At 59.5% G+C, this 14837-nt stretch overlaps 1 protein-coding gene across 5 annotated transcripts in view; it reads right to left on the reverse strand.

Annotated features, from left to right (window-relative positions):
- Window positions 1–14837, reverse strand: part of KNDC1 (kinase non-catalytic C-lobe domain containing 1) — a 59492-nt gene that overhangs the window by 30546 nt on the left and 14109 nt on the right. For all 5 annotated transcript variants that reach the window (XM_064371857.1, XM_064371856.1, XM_064371858.1 and 2 more), the window contains 6 exons: window positions 8419–8565; window positions 7919–8036; window positions 5878–6611; window positions 4058–4172; window positions 3222–3293; window positions 3077–3138 (listed from right to left, as the gene is read on the reverse strand). In XM_064371857.1, the coding sequence (XP_064227927.1) occupies window positions 3077–3138; window positions 3222–3293; window positions 4058–4172; window positions 5878–6611; window positions 7919–8036; window positions 8419–8565 (1248 nt within the window). The remainder of the gene's footprint in view (window positions 1–3076; window positions 3139–3221; window positions 3294–4057; window positions 4173–5877; window positions 6612–7918; window positions 8037–8418; window positions 8566–14837) is intronic.

The following is a 14837-nucleotide window of genomic DNA, read 5'->3' on the forward strand; positions in this document are numbered from 1 at the left end:
CTGCTATTAAGTCCATTCACTGAGTTTTTTTTTTTAAAGATGGGGTTTCACCATGTTGGCCAGGCTGGTCTTTGAACTCCTGACCTCAGGGGATCCACCCACCTCAGCCTCCCAAAGTGCTGGGATTACAGGCGTGAGCCACCGCGCCTGCCCTCTTTGAGTTTTTTAAAAATCAGCTCTAAAATTTCCATTAGCTTTTTTATTTGTTTCAAGCATGTTTGCAATTTCCCGCTGAAGCATTTTTATGATGGTTGCTTTAAAAATTTTAAAGTCGGCTGGGCGCGGTGGCTCACACCGGTAATCCCAGCACTTTGAGAGAACAAGGTGGGTGAATCCCCTGAGGTCAGGAGTTCGAGACCAGCCTGACCAACATGGAGAAACCTCATCTCTACTAAAAATATAAAATTAGCCTGGCGTGGTGGTGCATGCCTGTGATCCCAGCTACTTGGGAGGCCGAGGCAGGAGAAACGCTTGAACCCGGGAGGTGGAAGTTGCAGTGAGCTGAGATCACGCCACTGCACTCCAGCCTGGGCGACAGAACGAGACTCATCTGGAGGTTACCATCTACTGGCTGCCTTTTTTCATTCAGTTTGACATCTTCCTGGTTCTTGGCGTCGTGAGTGATACTCGACAGAAAAGATATGACTCTAGATCTTGTATAAACCCCCTCTTTTTAAAAAAGGATTTATTTTATTTCAACTTTAATTTTAGATTCGGGAAGTGCCTATGCAGGTTGTTACAAGGGTGTCCTGCGTGACGCTGGGGTCTGGAGTCCCGCTGACGCCGTCACCCGGGTAGCGAGCACAGCACCCAGCAGGTAGGTTTTCGACTCTTGCCCACGCCCCCTGCCACGCCCCCTGTGCTCCTCAGTGTCCGCTTCCCCATGAGCATGCCCATGTGCAGCCAAGGCCTGGATTCCACTTAGGAGTGAGAACTCACAGTAATGTGTCTGCATTACTTCGCTTAGATAACGGCCTCCAGCCGCATCCACGCTGCTGCAAAGGACCCGATCTCATTCTTTTCGTGGCTGCATAGTATTCCACAATACGTGCCACGTTTCCTTTATCCAGCCCTCCACGGATGGTCACCTGCATTGACTCCATCTGTGCTCCTGTGGACAGCGTGGTGCTGAACGTGGGAGTGCAGGTGTGTTTGGCAGAACAACGTTTCTCCTTCGTGTAAATACCCAGTCACGGGATTTCCCGGTTGAACGGTTGCTCTTACATTCAGTTCTTGGAGAATCTGCAAAGTCCTTTCCCCAGTGGCTGAACTAATTTGCATTCCCACTAACAGAGTGTAAGCGTTCCCTTTTCTCCACGGCCTGGCCCGCCTCTGTTGTTTCCTGGCTTTTTAGTAACAGCCATTCGGGCTGGTGTGGGTGGCCGCATGGTGGCTCATTGGCCTCTGTCTGGTGATCAGCGAGCTGGGGCGTTTTTCACGTTCGTGGGCTGCTCCTTTCTTTTGAGAGGTGTCTGTTCACGTCCTTTGCCTGCATTTGAATGGGATTGTTCGGTTTTTGCTTGTTTTGTTCCTTCTAGATTCTGGATACTAGACGCTGGTCAGATACATGGTTTGCAAGTATTTTCTCCCATTCCGTAGGTTTTCTGTTTACTCAGTTGCTAGTTTCTTTTGCTGTGTAAATCCCTTTAGTTTAATGAGGTCCCACCTGTTAATTTTTGCTTTTGTTGCAATTGCTTTTGAGGACTTAAGTCATAAATTCCTTGCCAAGGCCGATGTCCAGAATGCTGTCTCCTAGGTTTTCTACTAGGATTCTTATGGTTTGAGGCCTTACATTTAAGCCTTTAATCCATCTTGAGTTGATTTTTATAGATGGGGGAAGATAGGGGTCCAGCCTCATTCTTCTGCACGTGGCTCGCCAGCTCTCCCAGCACCATTTATTGAATGGGGAGTCCTTTCCCCATTGCCTGATTTTGTCAGCTCTGTTGAGGATTAGATGATTGTACGCGTGCAGCCTTATTTCTGGGCTCTCTATTCTGCTCTACTTGTCTGTGTGTGTGTTTTTGTGTAACAGTGCCATGCTGTTTGGGTGACTGTGGCTTTGTAGTATAGTTTGAAGTTGGGTAATGTCATGTCTCTGGCTTTGTTCTTTTCACTTAAAATTGCTTTGGCTATTTCAGCTTTTTGGTTCCATATTAATTTTAGAATAGTTTCTTCTAATTCTATGAAAAATGACATTGGTAGTTTGATAGAAATAGCAGTGATTCTGCGGATTGCTCTGGGCAGTGTGGCCATTTTACCAACACTGATCCTGCCCATCTGTGAGTGTGGGATGCATCTCCAGTTGCTCGTGCCATCTCTGATTCCCTTCAGCAGTGTTTTCCAAATGTCCTTGCACGGCAGGCTGTAGGGAAGGAAGGTCCTGGCTCCTGCTCACCTTCTCTGAGGCCACCTGGGGCCAGGCAGGCACTGGGCACTTCTCTGTAGTCTCATGAGGGTGAGTCCAGGCTCCAGGCTCTGGCCCTTGCTGGGCGGGGCCACAGAGCTCCCGTGGGGTATGGCTGGCTCAGGGCAGGGGGTGCAAACACATCCTGCTCCTGCCTGGTCATTTGGCTACAGACCCAGGCTTTTGTTGGAGGCATTTTACTTATTTATTTATTTATTTTGAGACAGGGTCTCACTCTGTTGCCCAGGCTGGAGTGCAGTGCTGCCATCTTGGCTCACTGCAACCTCTGCCTCCTGGGTTCAAGCAATTTTCCTGCCTCAGCCTCCCAGGTAGCTGGGATTACAGGTGAGCACCAGCACACCAGGCAATTTTTGTATTTTAGTAGAGAAAGAGTTTCACCATGTTGGACAGGCTGGTCTTGAACTCCTCACCTCAGGTGATCCACCCACCTGGGCCTCCCAAAGTACTGGGATTACAGGCTTGAGCACGGAGCCCTGTCCTAGCTCCCTGGCCAGAGCCACGGCCCTGCTGGCAGATACTGCCCACGACCGCCTGTCCAGGAAGAACTGCCCTGACCCCAAGTCCCGACAGGGGGCTGCTGGACAGATGGGGGACATGGCACCCCCAAGGGCTGGGGGCAGGGCTGAGGAAGGGTGGGGAGGGCCCAGGTACCTTTTCTGTGACCAGCCTCTCCTCTGCCAGCTCAGGAGCCAGGAAGAACGAGTCATAGGTGCCTAAGAGATAAAGCCCGGCTCAGTTTTCCTCACCCCTGGCGAGCCGGTGCTAGACTAGGCCTGAGGGGACCCCACATGCTCACCGTTGGCAGGGGGCGGCTGGAAGAGCACAGCCCCGTCCTCGGCGACCAGCACAGAGTCCAGACACAGGTAGGCTGTGGCAGAGCTCGGGTCAGCGTGGGCACGCCCTGCCCTGCACTTGGGGTGGGCTGGGGGGAAGGAGCTGGGGAGCCTTGGTCAGGCTGGGTAGCTCCCCAGCCTCCCCATCGTACGGGCACACACCTGCCAGTGCACGCACACTGCCCGCCCCCCATGCCCTCCCGGGGTCCTCGGAGCTGCCTCCTCCCAGCCCACCCCGTGGGCAGCACCGCCCGGCTGGCACGACTGCCGCTGAACAGGAGCTGAGTGGCAAGGAGAGCGCGGGTTACGGCTCCTCCGCTGAAGCCCCGTCACAGGCCCCGTCCTGAGTCAGGGCCCTCGGGGCAGCCATGGCCCACGGCAGCGGACGCTGGAGCCGGGCTGTGTCTCCACGGCCCCTCCCCCAGCCTTTTAGACACGGCCCTCAGCACCCCAGGACATTTTTAGGTCTCAGGTGCACCATCTGTCTGCCCTGATGTTTGGCAGGGCCGGGCTTTGACAGGGCACGGACTAGTGCAACGGTGACAATTCCTGCCCCGCTCCAAGGCTGGCGGCTCCTCCCTGGGACAACGTCCCTCCCTGTGCTGAGGGTGTGTGGGCGGGGCCCACCTTGCCGGCATCTGTCCCCATGCCTCCCTCCATGCTGCAACTCAGCAGGCACCCCCAAGATGCTCCAGATGGGAGCTGCCTGCTCGTTCACCGGACACCCTGTCCCTGGCCGCCCTGGGTACCCTGGCTCAGGCGGGAGCCAGTTATGCACGGGGCGGGGGGGACGTGTCACCTGGGTGCTGGGGGTGCGACTGCAGGGCGCGGAGGCAGGCCAGGCACAGGGCCCACAGCTCGTACTCCCGGAAGGGCCGGCCCAGCTGCGACAGGAGGTCCTGCAGGGACACGCACTGCGGGCAGGAGAATGGCGAGGTCAGCGTGGACACCCCGCACGGGGCCTGCTGGGGGACAGGCCAGGGTGAGGCCCACTCAGCCCCCGAGCAGACGCCCCCACAGCTGACAGAGGGGCCAGAGGGGTCCCCAAGTCAAGTCCAGCATGTGGGGGCCGTGGGGAGACTGGGGCCCTTGGCCCTGCGGGTGGGAACGTGCCACGTTGCAGCCACTGGAGATGGCAGGGCTGCGGTTCCTCAAAAAGCTCAACATGCACCTCCCAGGGGAAGGCAGTTCCTCGCCGGGCGCACTTCCCGAGGAACCGGGGGCAGGGCTCGTGCCTACGAGCACACTCAAGTTCATGGCAGCAGCCAGAGGGGGAGCACCCAGGTGTCCACGGACGGACGCAGCGCAGCGTGGACGCAGCTCAGCCTCGGGAGGGGGTGCTCTCACGGACGGGTGCAGGGGCAGCGTGGACGCAGCTCAGCCTCGGGAGGGGGTGCTCTCACACAGGCCGCCCCAGGGTTGAGCCGTGAGGACAGCAGGCTCCGTGAAGTAGGCCAGACACAAGGCACCACCCACCCCACTCCCACGAGGCCCCTGGACGGAGCTCATGGAGGCGGAGGGCGGAATGGGGAGAAGGGCTGGGCTGGGGTGTGCGCTTTTGCTGGGTGCATTTTCTCATGCACGCACACTCTGACGGCAGGCATGTGTTCAGCCTGGAAGGCGCTCTCCACCCCAAGGCCTACGGACAGCTGGGACCAAAGTCCGCCCTCCACCAGGCCCAGCCACCCTGTGTCTCCGTGTGCCATCTGGAAGGGAGGCTGCTGTGCGTGGGAAGGCGTGCCACCAGGGAGAGCGGTGGAGGGTGGTAGAGGGTGATGGGCACACGTGCTCAGGATGTGCAGAAAAGCCCAAGTCACAGAATGACCTGCGTTCTTGTCCTTCAGGTCACCAAGGCCTGCTGGGACAGGTGGCTGGAAGGCACCCCGGTCCCTGGGCCAGGCATTGCCCGGCAGGTGGACTTGCATGTGACCACTGGCTTCAGGTGTCCCTGCCCTGAAGAGCTCACAGGGACACAGCTGTGGGTGGCTCAAGGAGGGCAATGCACTTGGCCGGGCTTGGCCCAAGCATCTTCAGAGGGACAGTGGGGCTGATGGGCCAGGCCCCCCAGAACACTGGCTCCAGCAACGTCCTCCATCCCTCACGAGGGGCAGCCGTACCGTATCCCAGCATCCCCACGGAGGCAGCGGAGGTGGCCCAGGCACCGACACCTCCTGGTGCCCTTCACCACCAAGCCCAGCGCATGAGCCAGCCTGACCCCCCGCGTTGGTATCTAACTTTAAAACCATCAGAAGAAGAACATGAGGGAGGCTGTGCGCGTCCGGACGGGGAGACAGAGCCCCTGAAAAGGCCTCTTGGAGCCGGGCCTGCTGGCCTTGTTTCCGGAAGAAAATTAACCCTCGGGACGGCCATGCAGGGCTATGCAAGGTGGCCCAGGCGGGGCTGAGGCGGCTGCCACCTGGGTCGTCCAGAGGCAAACGTCCACCTGAGAGGCCACGCTGGGCGACAGCATCCAGCCACAGCCACAGCCACGGGGCAGCTCAACAAAAATGTCTAATTATTGAGCGAGAGTGAAGGTTGATTCCCCGCGTTAAAAGCTGTGGGGAAGCGCAGCCCCCACTCACGGACCCCTCCACCCACACGCAAGGCCCGGGCACCCACCTGCTCCGAGGCTGCACTTCCTGGCTGCCTGGCCCTTTCCGGAATTCTCTCGTCATCCCCGGGAGTCTGGGCTTCACCGCTCGCATCTCGAGGGTCTGCGGGGCAGGGCGGGGGTCTGGCCTCCGCCGGCCCCTGGCTGGGGTGTGAAGTCTCAGGCTGGCCTGGGCTGCCGGGCACCCTGTCCACTCTGCGGCCTGCACAGGGCGCCCTGCCCAGCTGGAGCTCCGGCTCCTGCTCTGGCCACAGCCTGCGTGTGGGCTGAGCCTGGAAGCCAGTCAGGCCATTTTTCCCATCCAGAAAGGCCTTCCTGGGGTCCGGAGGGAAGAATTCGGATGCGGGCAGCTGGCTTTTCCCGCGGGTCAGCGGCAGGCAGAGGGCGGCCTCGGGGCTGTCGGGCAGCAGCCTGGGGAATGTCTGCACCTTCCGCAGGCGGCTCCTCCTGAGGGCGTCTCTGTCCAGCTCCCCGACAGGGCACTCGGCGTCCAGAACGAGGCCGGCCAGCTCCTCCTGGCCATGGCTCTCGCCGTTTCTCATGGGGGAGGACAGCAGAGCCTTGGTTGGGGAAACTCTGGGGCCCTGGCTAGCTTTGGACTCTGGTCCTTCGGGGGCGGGGGGCGGGTGCCGGCCCCCCGGGGCAGGCAGAATCACCGGATCAGTGCCAGGGTCCCCAGGCGGCCTCCTGGGCCCAGCATTTCCTGGGGCATGTCTCTCCCGCCAGCTGCTCTCACTGACATCTGGACACAAGCAAGATGTGGTCACCGCAGGGTGCCCCTCCCCCCTCCTCCCTCCCTGCTCCTCCCCGCCCCGCCCCCACCAAGGACCCCAGCGCAGACTCTCCTAGGAGATGCTCCCGCCTTCCTCAATTGCCCCACTTGTCACAGCATCCTGGCTAATCAGAGGCTGGGGCTGCCTCTCCCCCAGGCCAGGCAGGGCTCCCCACTGGGGCTTCCTATGGGCACCTGGGCCTGTGTAATTGTCTCATCCAAAAGCATATCGCTTCCGTGAGGATTGCACAAGTGAGTCCCCACGTGAAGAACCTGGGTGATATGGCCACGGCTGTTAGCGGCCACCTCCCACACACAGCGTGGTCCTTTCTCTGCTGCGTGTGGCTCTCTTCTGCCTACTCCACGCTGTGCCCCTCCTGCAGCCGCACAAACCCTGAGCTGCAAATGCATTCACTGGGCAGGGAGGGCCCTGCTGGCCACGGTGAGGCTCCTCGTGGCCGTGAACCCCGCCACCATCCCGAGGCCCCGCAGGGCTCCATGCTGCAGGCAGAGATGCCGACACAGATGTGGCCACTGTTCAAAGGTGCCTGGGAGACGCCAGAATCTGAGTGAGCCACGAACACCCCAGATGCTGCAGCTGCAGCTCTGTAACGCACCCACCCGGCACCCGTGGTGGGGGCAGCTGAAAATCCGTTGTGAAACATCAACGCCTCCATTTATCGAAATGTCCGTGAGACGAACACCCAGACACTCAGCATCAATGCCACAACTTCCGGAGCTGACCCTGAGTCACCTCTGCCTGTGTGGGCGCCTGCAAGGCTTGCACAGGCAACACAATATGCATGAGCGTGGAAATGTGTGGACAGGGCCACGTGCGCATGTGACCACGTGTGAGGACAGTGTGCGTGGCAGGCATGTGTGGAAATGTGTGTGTGGACAGGGCCACGTGCGCGTGTGACCACGTGTGAGGACAGTGTGTGTGGCAGGCATGAGCGTGGGAGTGTAAATGTGTGCATTCTGGTGTGGGAGTGTGCAGTGTAACAGGCCTGTCTGAATTTGCCTGTGACCAAGTGTGAATGTGTATGGGCACATGTGATCTATTTGAACGCTCAAGTGTGACTGTGTGGGTGTCAGTGTGAGTACACGATTGTGCGCGTGATCTGTGTGAATGTGTGCCCATTATGTGAGTGGGTGTGTGCACAAGCTGTGCCTCTGTGCATGGGTGTATGTGCAGTGTGTGTGCATGTGCATACACAGGACACAGGTAGGTATATGCACACGCACGAGGGTGCACGCGTGTGGGTTCAGCAGCTCACCCTGCAGCGCTCCGAAGGACTCAATGGAGAGAACCCTCCTCCCCACGGCGGAGAGGCTCCGGCACACGCGGCAGGAGGACGTGGGCTGCAGCTTCTCTTCACACAGCGCAACAATGCTCTGGGGACGTGAGAGCACCACAGACAGGAGGGCTTGGAGGAGGGGCCGTCTCCTGTGGCCGCCCACCCTACACAGCTGGGCCCTTTGAAGGTGACCACGGGGACAGTCCCCAGAACCTGGCCGTGCCCGCCTTGCCCATTTTCTGGTATTTAAAAGGCAGCGCATCTGGGTTGCAGAGAACCAGGAGGCTCATTACAAGCAAGACCTTTCATAAAAAACCAGACAATAAAAAGCCAAGTCCCCCTGCAAGCAAAATGCAATGCCCTGAGACGTAGTGGCAGAACCCAGGCGAGGCTGCCGGGCCTGTGCGTGGTGAGCACGTGGTGTCGGGCCTGTGGGGACGGGGTCACGGCCTGGGGTGGCCCACGGCAGCCTCGCCTACCTGGAGGTCTGGCCGGTCTCCGGGGTCCTCCGCCTGCATCCGGCTCAGCAGCGCCTCCAGGTCCTGGCTCAGCCTGGGCTCCAGCGTGGGCTCCGCCACGTACTCGAGGGCGGCCTTCAGCGTGGCCCCCAGAGAGTAGATGTGAGCCTGTGGGCACGAGGGGCCATCGGCTCCAAGGCCTGTGCATGTGCACCGCCCTGACCACAGCCGCCACTTCTCGGGGCCAGGAGCGTAAGTTTCAGGGACCAGACCTGCCCTTTGTGGCTAGGTACCTCTCCCTGTGGAGATTCCCCGGAGAAGCAGCACCTGCGCCCATGCAGCCTGTGCCCACGCCACCCACGCCACGCTGCCCACATCCATGCCACCCATGCAGCCCATGCCACACCACCCTCATCCATGCTGCCCGTGCCCATGTCACCCATGCAACCCATGCCCCGCCTCCCTTGTCCACGCTGCCCGCACCCACGCCACCCATGCAGCCCATGCCACACCACCATAGTCCACGCTGCCCATGTCCACGCCACCCATGCAGTTGGTCCTGGGTCTGTGCTGCCCATGGCCCTCACACCTCTGGGCTTCCTGACCACCCCAGCCTCGAGGGGCACAGACCCCTTCCCTGACAGCTGCCGCGTCTCTCAAGGGTGGGGCCTTTGAGTGTTTAAGTCAAAAACTTCAAAACTTCAAAAACGATTTCAGTAGAAGGAAGGAAGGGTTTTGTTTTTGTTGGGAAGTCCGGGTCTTCCTGCCATGCATGAGAGAGTGGGCTCTGTACGAGGTCTGCCCTGGGCACGGCTGGACCGCAGGCCTGAGTGCTTCTTCCCAGGACGGCTGCACGAGGGGTTTCACCTTCCTCACAGGAGGAACCTGCCTGGGGCCACGCCACAGGTCACATAGCTCACGTGTAGGGCTGGGACCCAACCCAGGGCCTGTTCTGCCCCCGACCTGTGCTCCCCTCCTGAGGTGAGTCTGTTCTCCCTGAGGGTCCCTCAGTGTCCACTCTAGTCCAGGTTGGCCGAGTGGACACACCCGAGTCCCGGGCGGCCGGGTGGACACGCTCCCGAGTCCCGGGCGGCCGGGTGGACACGCGCCCATGCTCTGGGCTGCCCTGGCCCCAAGCCTCTCCCAGCGTGGTCTCGAGATGATGTCATGGAACCCTGAGACCTTCCTCCTCAGTCCGTAGTGAGGTCCAGGGTGACCAGTGGGGCATCTAGTCTTCACAGGAAGCCCACATCCAGGGGCCCCAGGCCAGCTGGTCAGCCTGGCCTACTCCGCGTCTCTGTCAGGGTCTGTCTCAGGGTCAGGCTGCAAGGACCTGGCCAGATCCCAGGGCCCTGACTCCACCTGGGACTGGCTGTAACCACCGTCAGCCAGCTCATCCAATTCTTCCTCAAACTCCTTTTTCTCCTGAGATGTTTTAATTGAAGAAGACACAGTGTCACAGAGAAGAACCCAGGAGCACCCGGCACCCAGCACCCCACACTTCCTCCTCTGGGCCATGACAGCTCACTTCCACAGTCTGGGGTGAGTGTGTGTACACAGCCCTGGGGCATTCCGGCCTGGACATGGGCACACATGCAAATGCACACATGGTACAAGTGTCACACGGTACACGCAGGTGGCCGGACACGTGGCACGTGCAGAACACGCAGGCGGCCGGACACACGTCTCTTCTCTCTCCCGAGCGGTGCGCTGCCCTGCACCCTGGCTTTTCACACGGGCGGCCGGACATTCACCTCGTCTCCCTCCTGAGCGGTGCGCTGCCCTGCACCCTGGCTTTTCATGCTGTGAATCCCCTTCCAGGTCAGGAGCCCAGACTGACTTTCCTTGTCCCAGGCCTGGCCCTGCCTCCCCGCAGGCCGTTTTCTGCTTCTCCGCTACCCTCTCCCTTCTGCACCCTTCCCTGTGCCCGGGCAGACCACCTGGCACACCGGCCAGGCCCCCTGCTGCTGGCCATCCCCACGGAGTCGCGGCTGTGTGTGGCCTCTGGTAGGGACCCAGCTCCTCTCTGTCCTCTCATGGCTCAGCAGACACCGGCCCCAGCCACCATCTCCGCCTTTTTACCCTGGGCTGGGGCCCTGAGGGCTGCTCTGCTGCCACCTCCCGGGGCCTCCTGCGCCATCCGGGGGGACCTGCCACCCTCTCATGCCTGGGCCGGGTCCGCCTCCCTGGGGTGCCTGTGACGTGCGTGTCCAGGGTCTGTGCCCTCCATTCTGATCTGCGGCGGGTGCGTTCCATGCTCTGCTGCCATGACCGACGCTTCCGTGGGTGTGCCAGGGCGGCGTATGTGCGCACGTCACGTGTGCGAAGCCGCAATTCCGGGAAGGGGATGCGGGTTCCAGGTCACGTCCACTTACAATTCGGGCAGCTGCGGCAAACCCTCCCGATACACGACCGAGCGGCTGACTCGCCAGCGGCAGCCGAAGCGCCAGTCTCCGCAGCCCTGCCAGTCTCGCAGGGAGACTCACTCGCGTTGAGCTAATTTGCATTTTTGTGATTATGAATGAGACCGAGCATCTGTTCGCATCTACTTCCTCTAAATCCCCGCGTGAGGACTGTGCTTTCTCCGCCGAGCGGGGCCTGCCAGGTGCCTCTGTGCGTCGGAGGCGGCCTCGGCCTGGGCACTGCCCACACGCTGGCGGGTCTGCTGCCGGCTTCTAAGGCTTTTCACGCGTCTTCTCACGTCCGAGGGCTCTAACGTGTGGAATCTGACCTGTGTTTCTTCAGCAGCTTCGTAGGATGATGCTCCTCCGCCCCAAGGTGAAAGGGACAGCTCTGTTTCTGCTGATATTTTTATAATTTTAAACCATCCTGTTTGAAGCCTCGCTCTCTGGGGTGTGAACCTCGAGAGCCCCCTCGGCTGGCACGGTAAGGAAGGCTCCTCCTGCCCCTGACACACTGTCCTTGCAGCCAGGGAGCCTCACACTTGCAGGTCCCTCTGCGTGGCCGTGGGAGAGGGGCCCCTCAGAGCCCAGAGGACGCAGTTGACCCTCAAGCACAGAGCCATATGGAGCCTCCCTTGCACCGGTGCAGGGAGCTCTGCATTTCTGCCTTCCAGAAGCTTCTGAACTCAAGGACAGGGAGCCCTGAAGGAGGGAAATGCAATCGTGTGCCACCCATGGGGGTCGGGAGGCAGCGGCACGTGGGGACACGGGTGTCCGTGGGAGCACGGTGCTGGAATCTGTGGAATCCCACTGTTGGAATCTGAGGAACTGCCAGCTAAGAGCAGCCGTTTGAGTGAGTTTCCCGGGGGTCGTGTCAGGAGAGTCCCCTCTCAGGAGACAAGGACGCCAGAGGCCCCAGGACAGCAGGATGAGGCCGGACAGAGGTGGGGCTGGACCACGGGCCGGCATCTGGCAGAGGAAGGGAGGCAGGCGCCTGCTCTCCAGGCCTGCGGGCTGCAGAAAACCTTGTGCGCTGTCCTGGGAGCACCAGACGGCCCTGCCTGGCTGGGCTTGGCAGTCAGTGAGGAATGTAGGGCTGTTGGCCCCCCAGGGTCGTGGGGCGTCCCTTATGCTGTGTTGAGGTGCAGGATCCGAGAAGTGAAGAGACAGGACACTGAAGGACTGGTGAAGAGCATCTGGACTCGGGGGCCGCGCCACCTGTGAGCGGAGATCCGCAGCGGCCCCCGAATGCCCCAGAGCATCTGTACTTATTAGGTACAAGCAGGGGGCAGGGTCGTGCCTGAGGTTATCACCTACAGGCTTAGTAATAGGGCATATATAATCACGTGAGTTACAAGTGAGGGGACCACCCCATTATGTCACCTGGGCAGAGAGGTGGGCCGTGCGCAGCAGGGGGCCGTGCACAGTAGCAGAGGGTCATGTACAGAAAAAGGGTCCACCCCCATTAGGTCACCGAGGCAAGGAGGTGGGCTGTGTGCAGCAGGTGTCGTGTGCAACACTTCTTACCTGGGGGCTGGAGACTTCAGAGGATTTCTAATGGAAGGATACTGTAAGCCAGTGCAGTGGGAGCTGACGGATGTGTGCTCTTCTCTAAGATATTTATGGGAGGATGATTTGAGCCGGCACAGAAGCTAGAAAGGACTGACAGGGTGTACAGCCGCCGTGACTGGTCACACCAGAGGGTTCTTCTCCCTCTGTTCCTTCCAGGATCTCAGGCCTGAGGCCAACTTTCCACAGGAACTGGATGCAAGGTGCTACAACTCCTTTATCAGGAGGAGAGGCTCCTGCTCCAAGCCCGCCATACAGCGTGTGCCCTTTCAGGCAGGGACACCACCGCCTGGGTCTTTGGTTCTCGTCCTGGTCTGGCTGTTTTCCCATGTGCTGCTTCTGTTCTGTGACTGCTCTAGGCATTCCTCCTCCTACAAACTACTATATGGTTATATGGAAGGACTCTATAAATCAGCACTAAATGTGTCAGTGCAGCTCCGACTACAATACCTGTATGATTATATAGAAAGATTATATGGAACTAAGTGTGCTAGATATAGGTATTAAATATGATTATATCAGCTGGATAGATGGAAGCAGCAAGTTATACTTCAGGCACTAATTCTATAAACTAATATATGGTTATATACACGGGATTATATAAAGGAAACAGCTGGGTAATGACACTATAACCAAGATACTCTTCAGGCACCAACTTTGCCTGGGGTGTGGGCAGTTCTTCCTCGGTGCCCAAGGGGGGGTGTTACCCACAGGGGAACAGGCCGGAGGGGAGGCTGGTCAGGGCACGGTCAGCTGGGCATGCAGCGGTCACAGCTTGGACTGCAGGGCGACAGGGAGCCAGGTGAAGGAGGTGGAGGCTTCCCTTCCAGGCCTCGGTGTGGTCTCTGGCCTGTGGCTGCCACTGCGCCCACGGGCTCATGATGGGCATCCCAGTAGCTCTGGCCTCAAGTGGGGACAGGGCCTGGCCACCTGCAGAAGCCTCCCCACGAGATCTGACTTCCCGAGCAAATGCAGTCAAGCCAAATGGGCTTCAGTTCAGCGCTGGTTACGTTTTTTTCCAAATTAAAAAGGCCGCCTCTCTGGGGGGCAGGAAGTAGGTTCCAGTCTCCCAAGTGCCATGCCAGGAAGCCGTTCCTCTGCTCTGCCCTGAGGTCCTTGGATCAGGGTTCGGGGCAGCCCTGGGAGGCTCTTCATGGCCCCAGGAGGCATTTCCGGTGGACTCGAGGTGACCGGTTCAATGCTGCAGCGCTGACCGTGGTGGGCCTATGACGATGCGGAACACACGCCCGGGGGCTCCCAGGCTGCCTGGACCCAGACGGGCCCTTCTGGCCAGGGCTCTGCGGACACATGGCTCATCGGATCTGGGGCAGGGACCCCACAGAAGGGGCCGGAGTGTCCTGCCACACCAGGAAGGAGGTCCGAGCCCTGGTCTTGGGTCCCAAGACCCGGGCGCCCTCAGAGCTTCAACCGGAATCAGAACTGGTCAAATCCCATCAAAGACGTGCGAGTTATAAATTGACAAGATCACAAAGCCAAGCTCACTGGTCAGCATTGGAGGACGCTGGGATGCAGGCACTGCTTTGAAAAAGGTGGATGGAGGAGTGCTGCCTCTCTCCTGGCTGTCCACAGGGACTGACTGCTGCAGCTGCCCGACGCCGATGAGGGTGGCTCTCTGGACAACAGGAGCCCTGCTCACGAACCGAAGCTGAGACCACCCTGGCGGCTCCAGGGATTTGTGGGGGCCGCTGACGGCTGTCAGAGAGCAGGTGCCACGTGCCCCCACGGGCCCCAGTAGCCACCTGAGTCCCACTGTGCCCCTGACTGTCCTGGACCTGGTCTCAGGGACAAACCACCAGGTTTCTTCAACAAAAACCCACAAGGAAGAAAGAGCGTCAGGTGTGGGGTCAGACTCAGGAGGCAGCCAGGCATGTGGCTCTCACCAAGATCCTGCGGGGAAGTGGCGGGAAGAGCAAGATTCGGGCGGCAGAGGGGAGACCCGAACCCTCAGTCCACACCCACCCAGGCCGGGAGTGGCCGAGAACGTTTCCAGGTGTGGCCGAGGCGTTGTGGTGTGTTCAGAGGGGCCTGACCTTTTAGAGGTAAATCTGAGAGCTGTCAGTAGCGGGTCATTTCTGAGGCTGGTGGGAAGTCGTGGGGTTCATATGCCGTTCTTTTTCTGTTTTCTACCATTTAAAATGTTTCATCATGAACATTAAAAAATAAAATAAAAAGCACCATCCACCGAGAGCCTTGTCCTCAGGCAAAGACTGAGACAGAATCAGTCCAGTGCTACAGACACGCACCATGCTACACATATGTGCCCGTGACACATGACACACTACGCACGTACACACATACCACACACGCACACGCCATAGCGCACGTGCACGCATGTACACACATCACACCACACATGCACACACCATAGCTCACACACATGCACGCTACACACACCACACCAGCCAGCTCGGGCACGTTTGCACATTTCTGAGCTGTGGTCAGCCTGAC

Source organism: Aotus nancymaae, unplaced genomic scaffold (assembly GCF_030222135.1).
Source record: "Aotus nancymaae isolate 86718 unplaced genomic scaffold, 86718_ANA_hifiasm-v0.15.2.pri h1tg000193l, whole genome shotgun sequence".
In the NCBI taxonomy this organism is placed as follows: Eukaryota; Metazoa; Chordata; class Mammalia; order Primates; family Aotidae; genus Aotus; species Aotus nancymaae.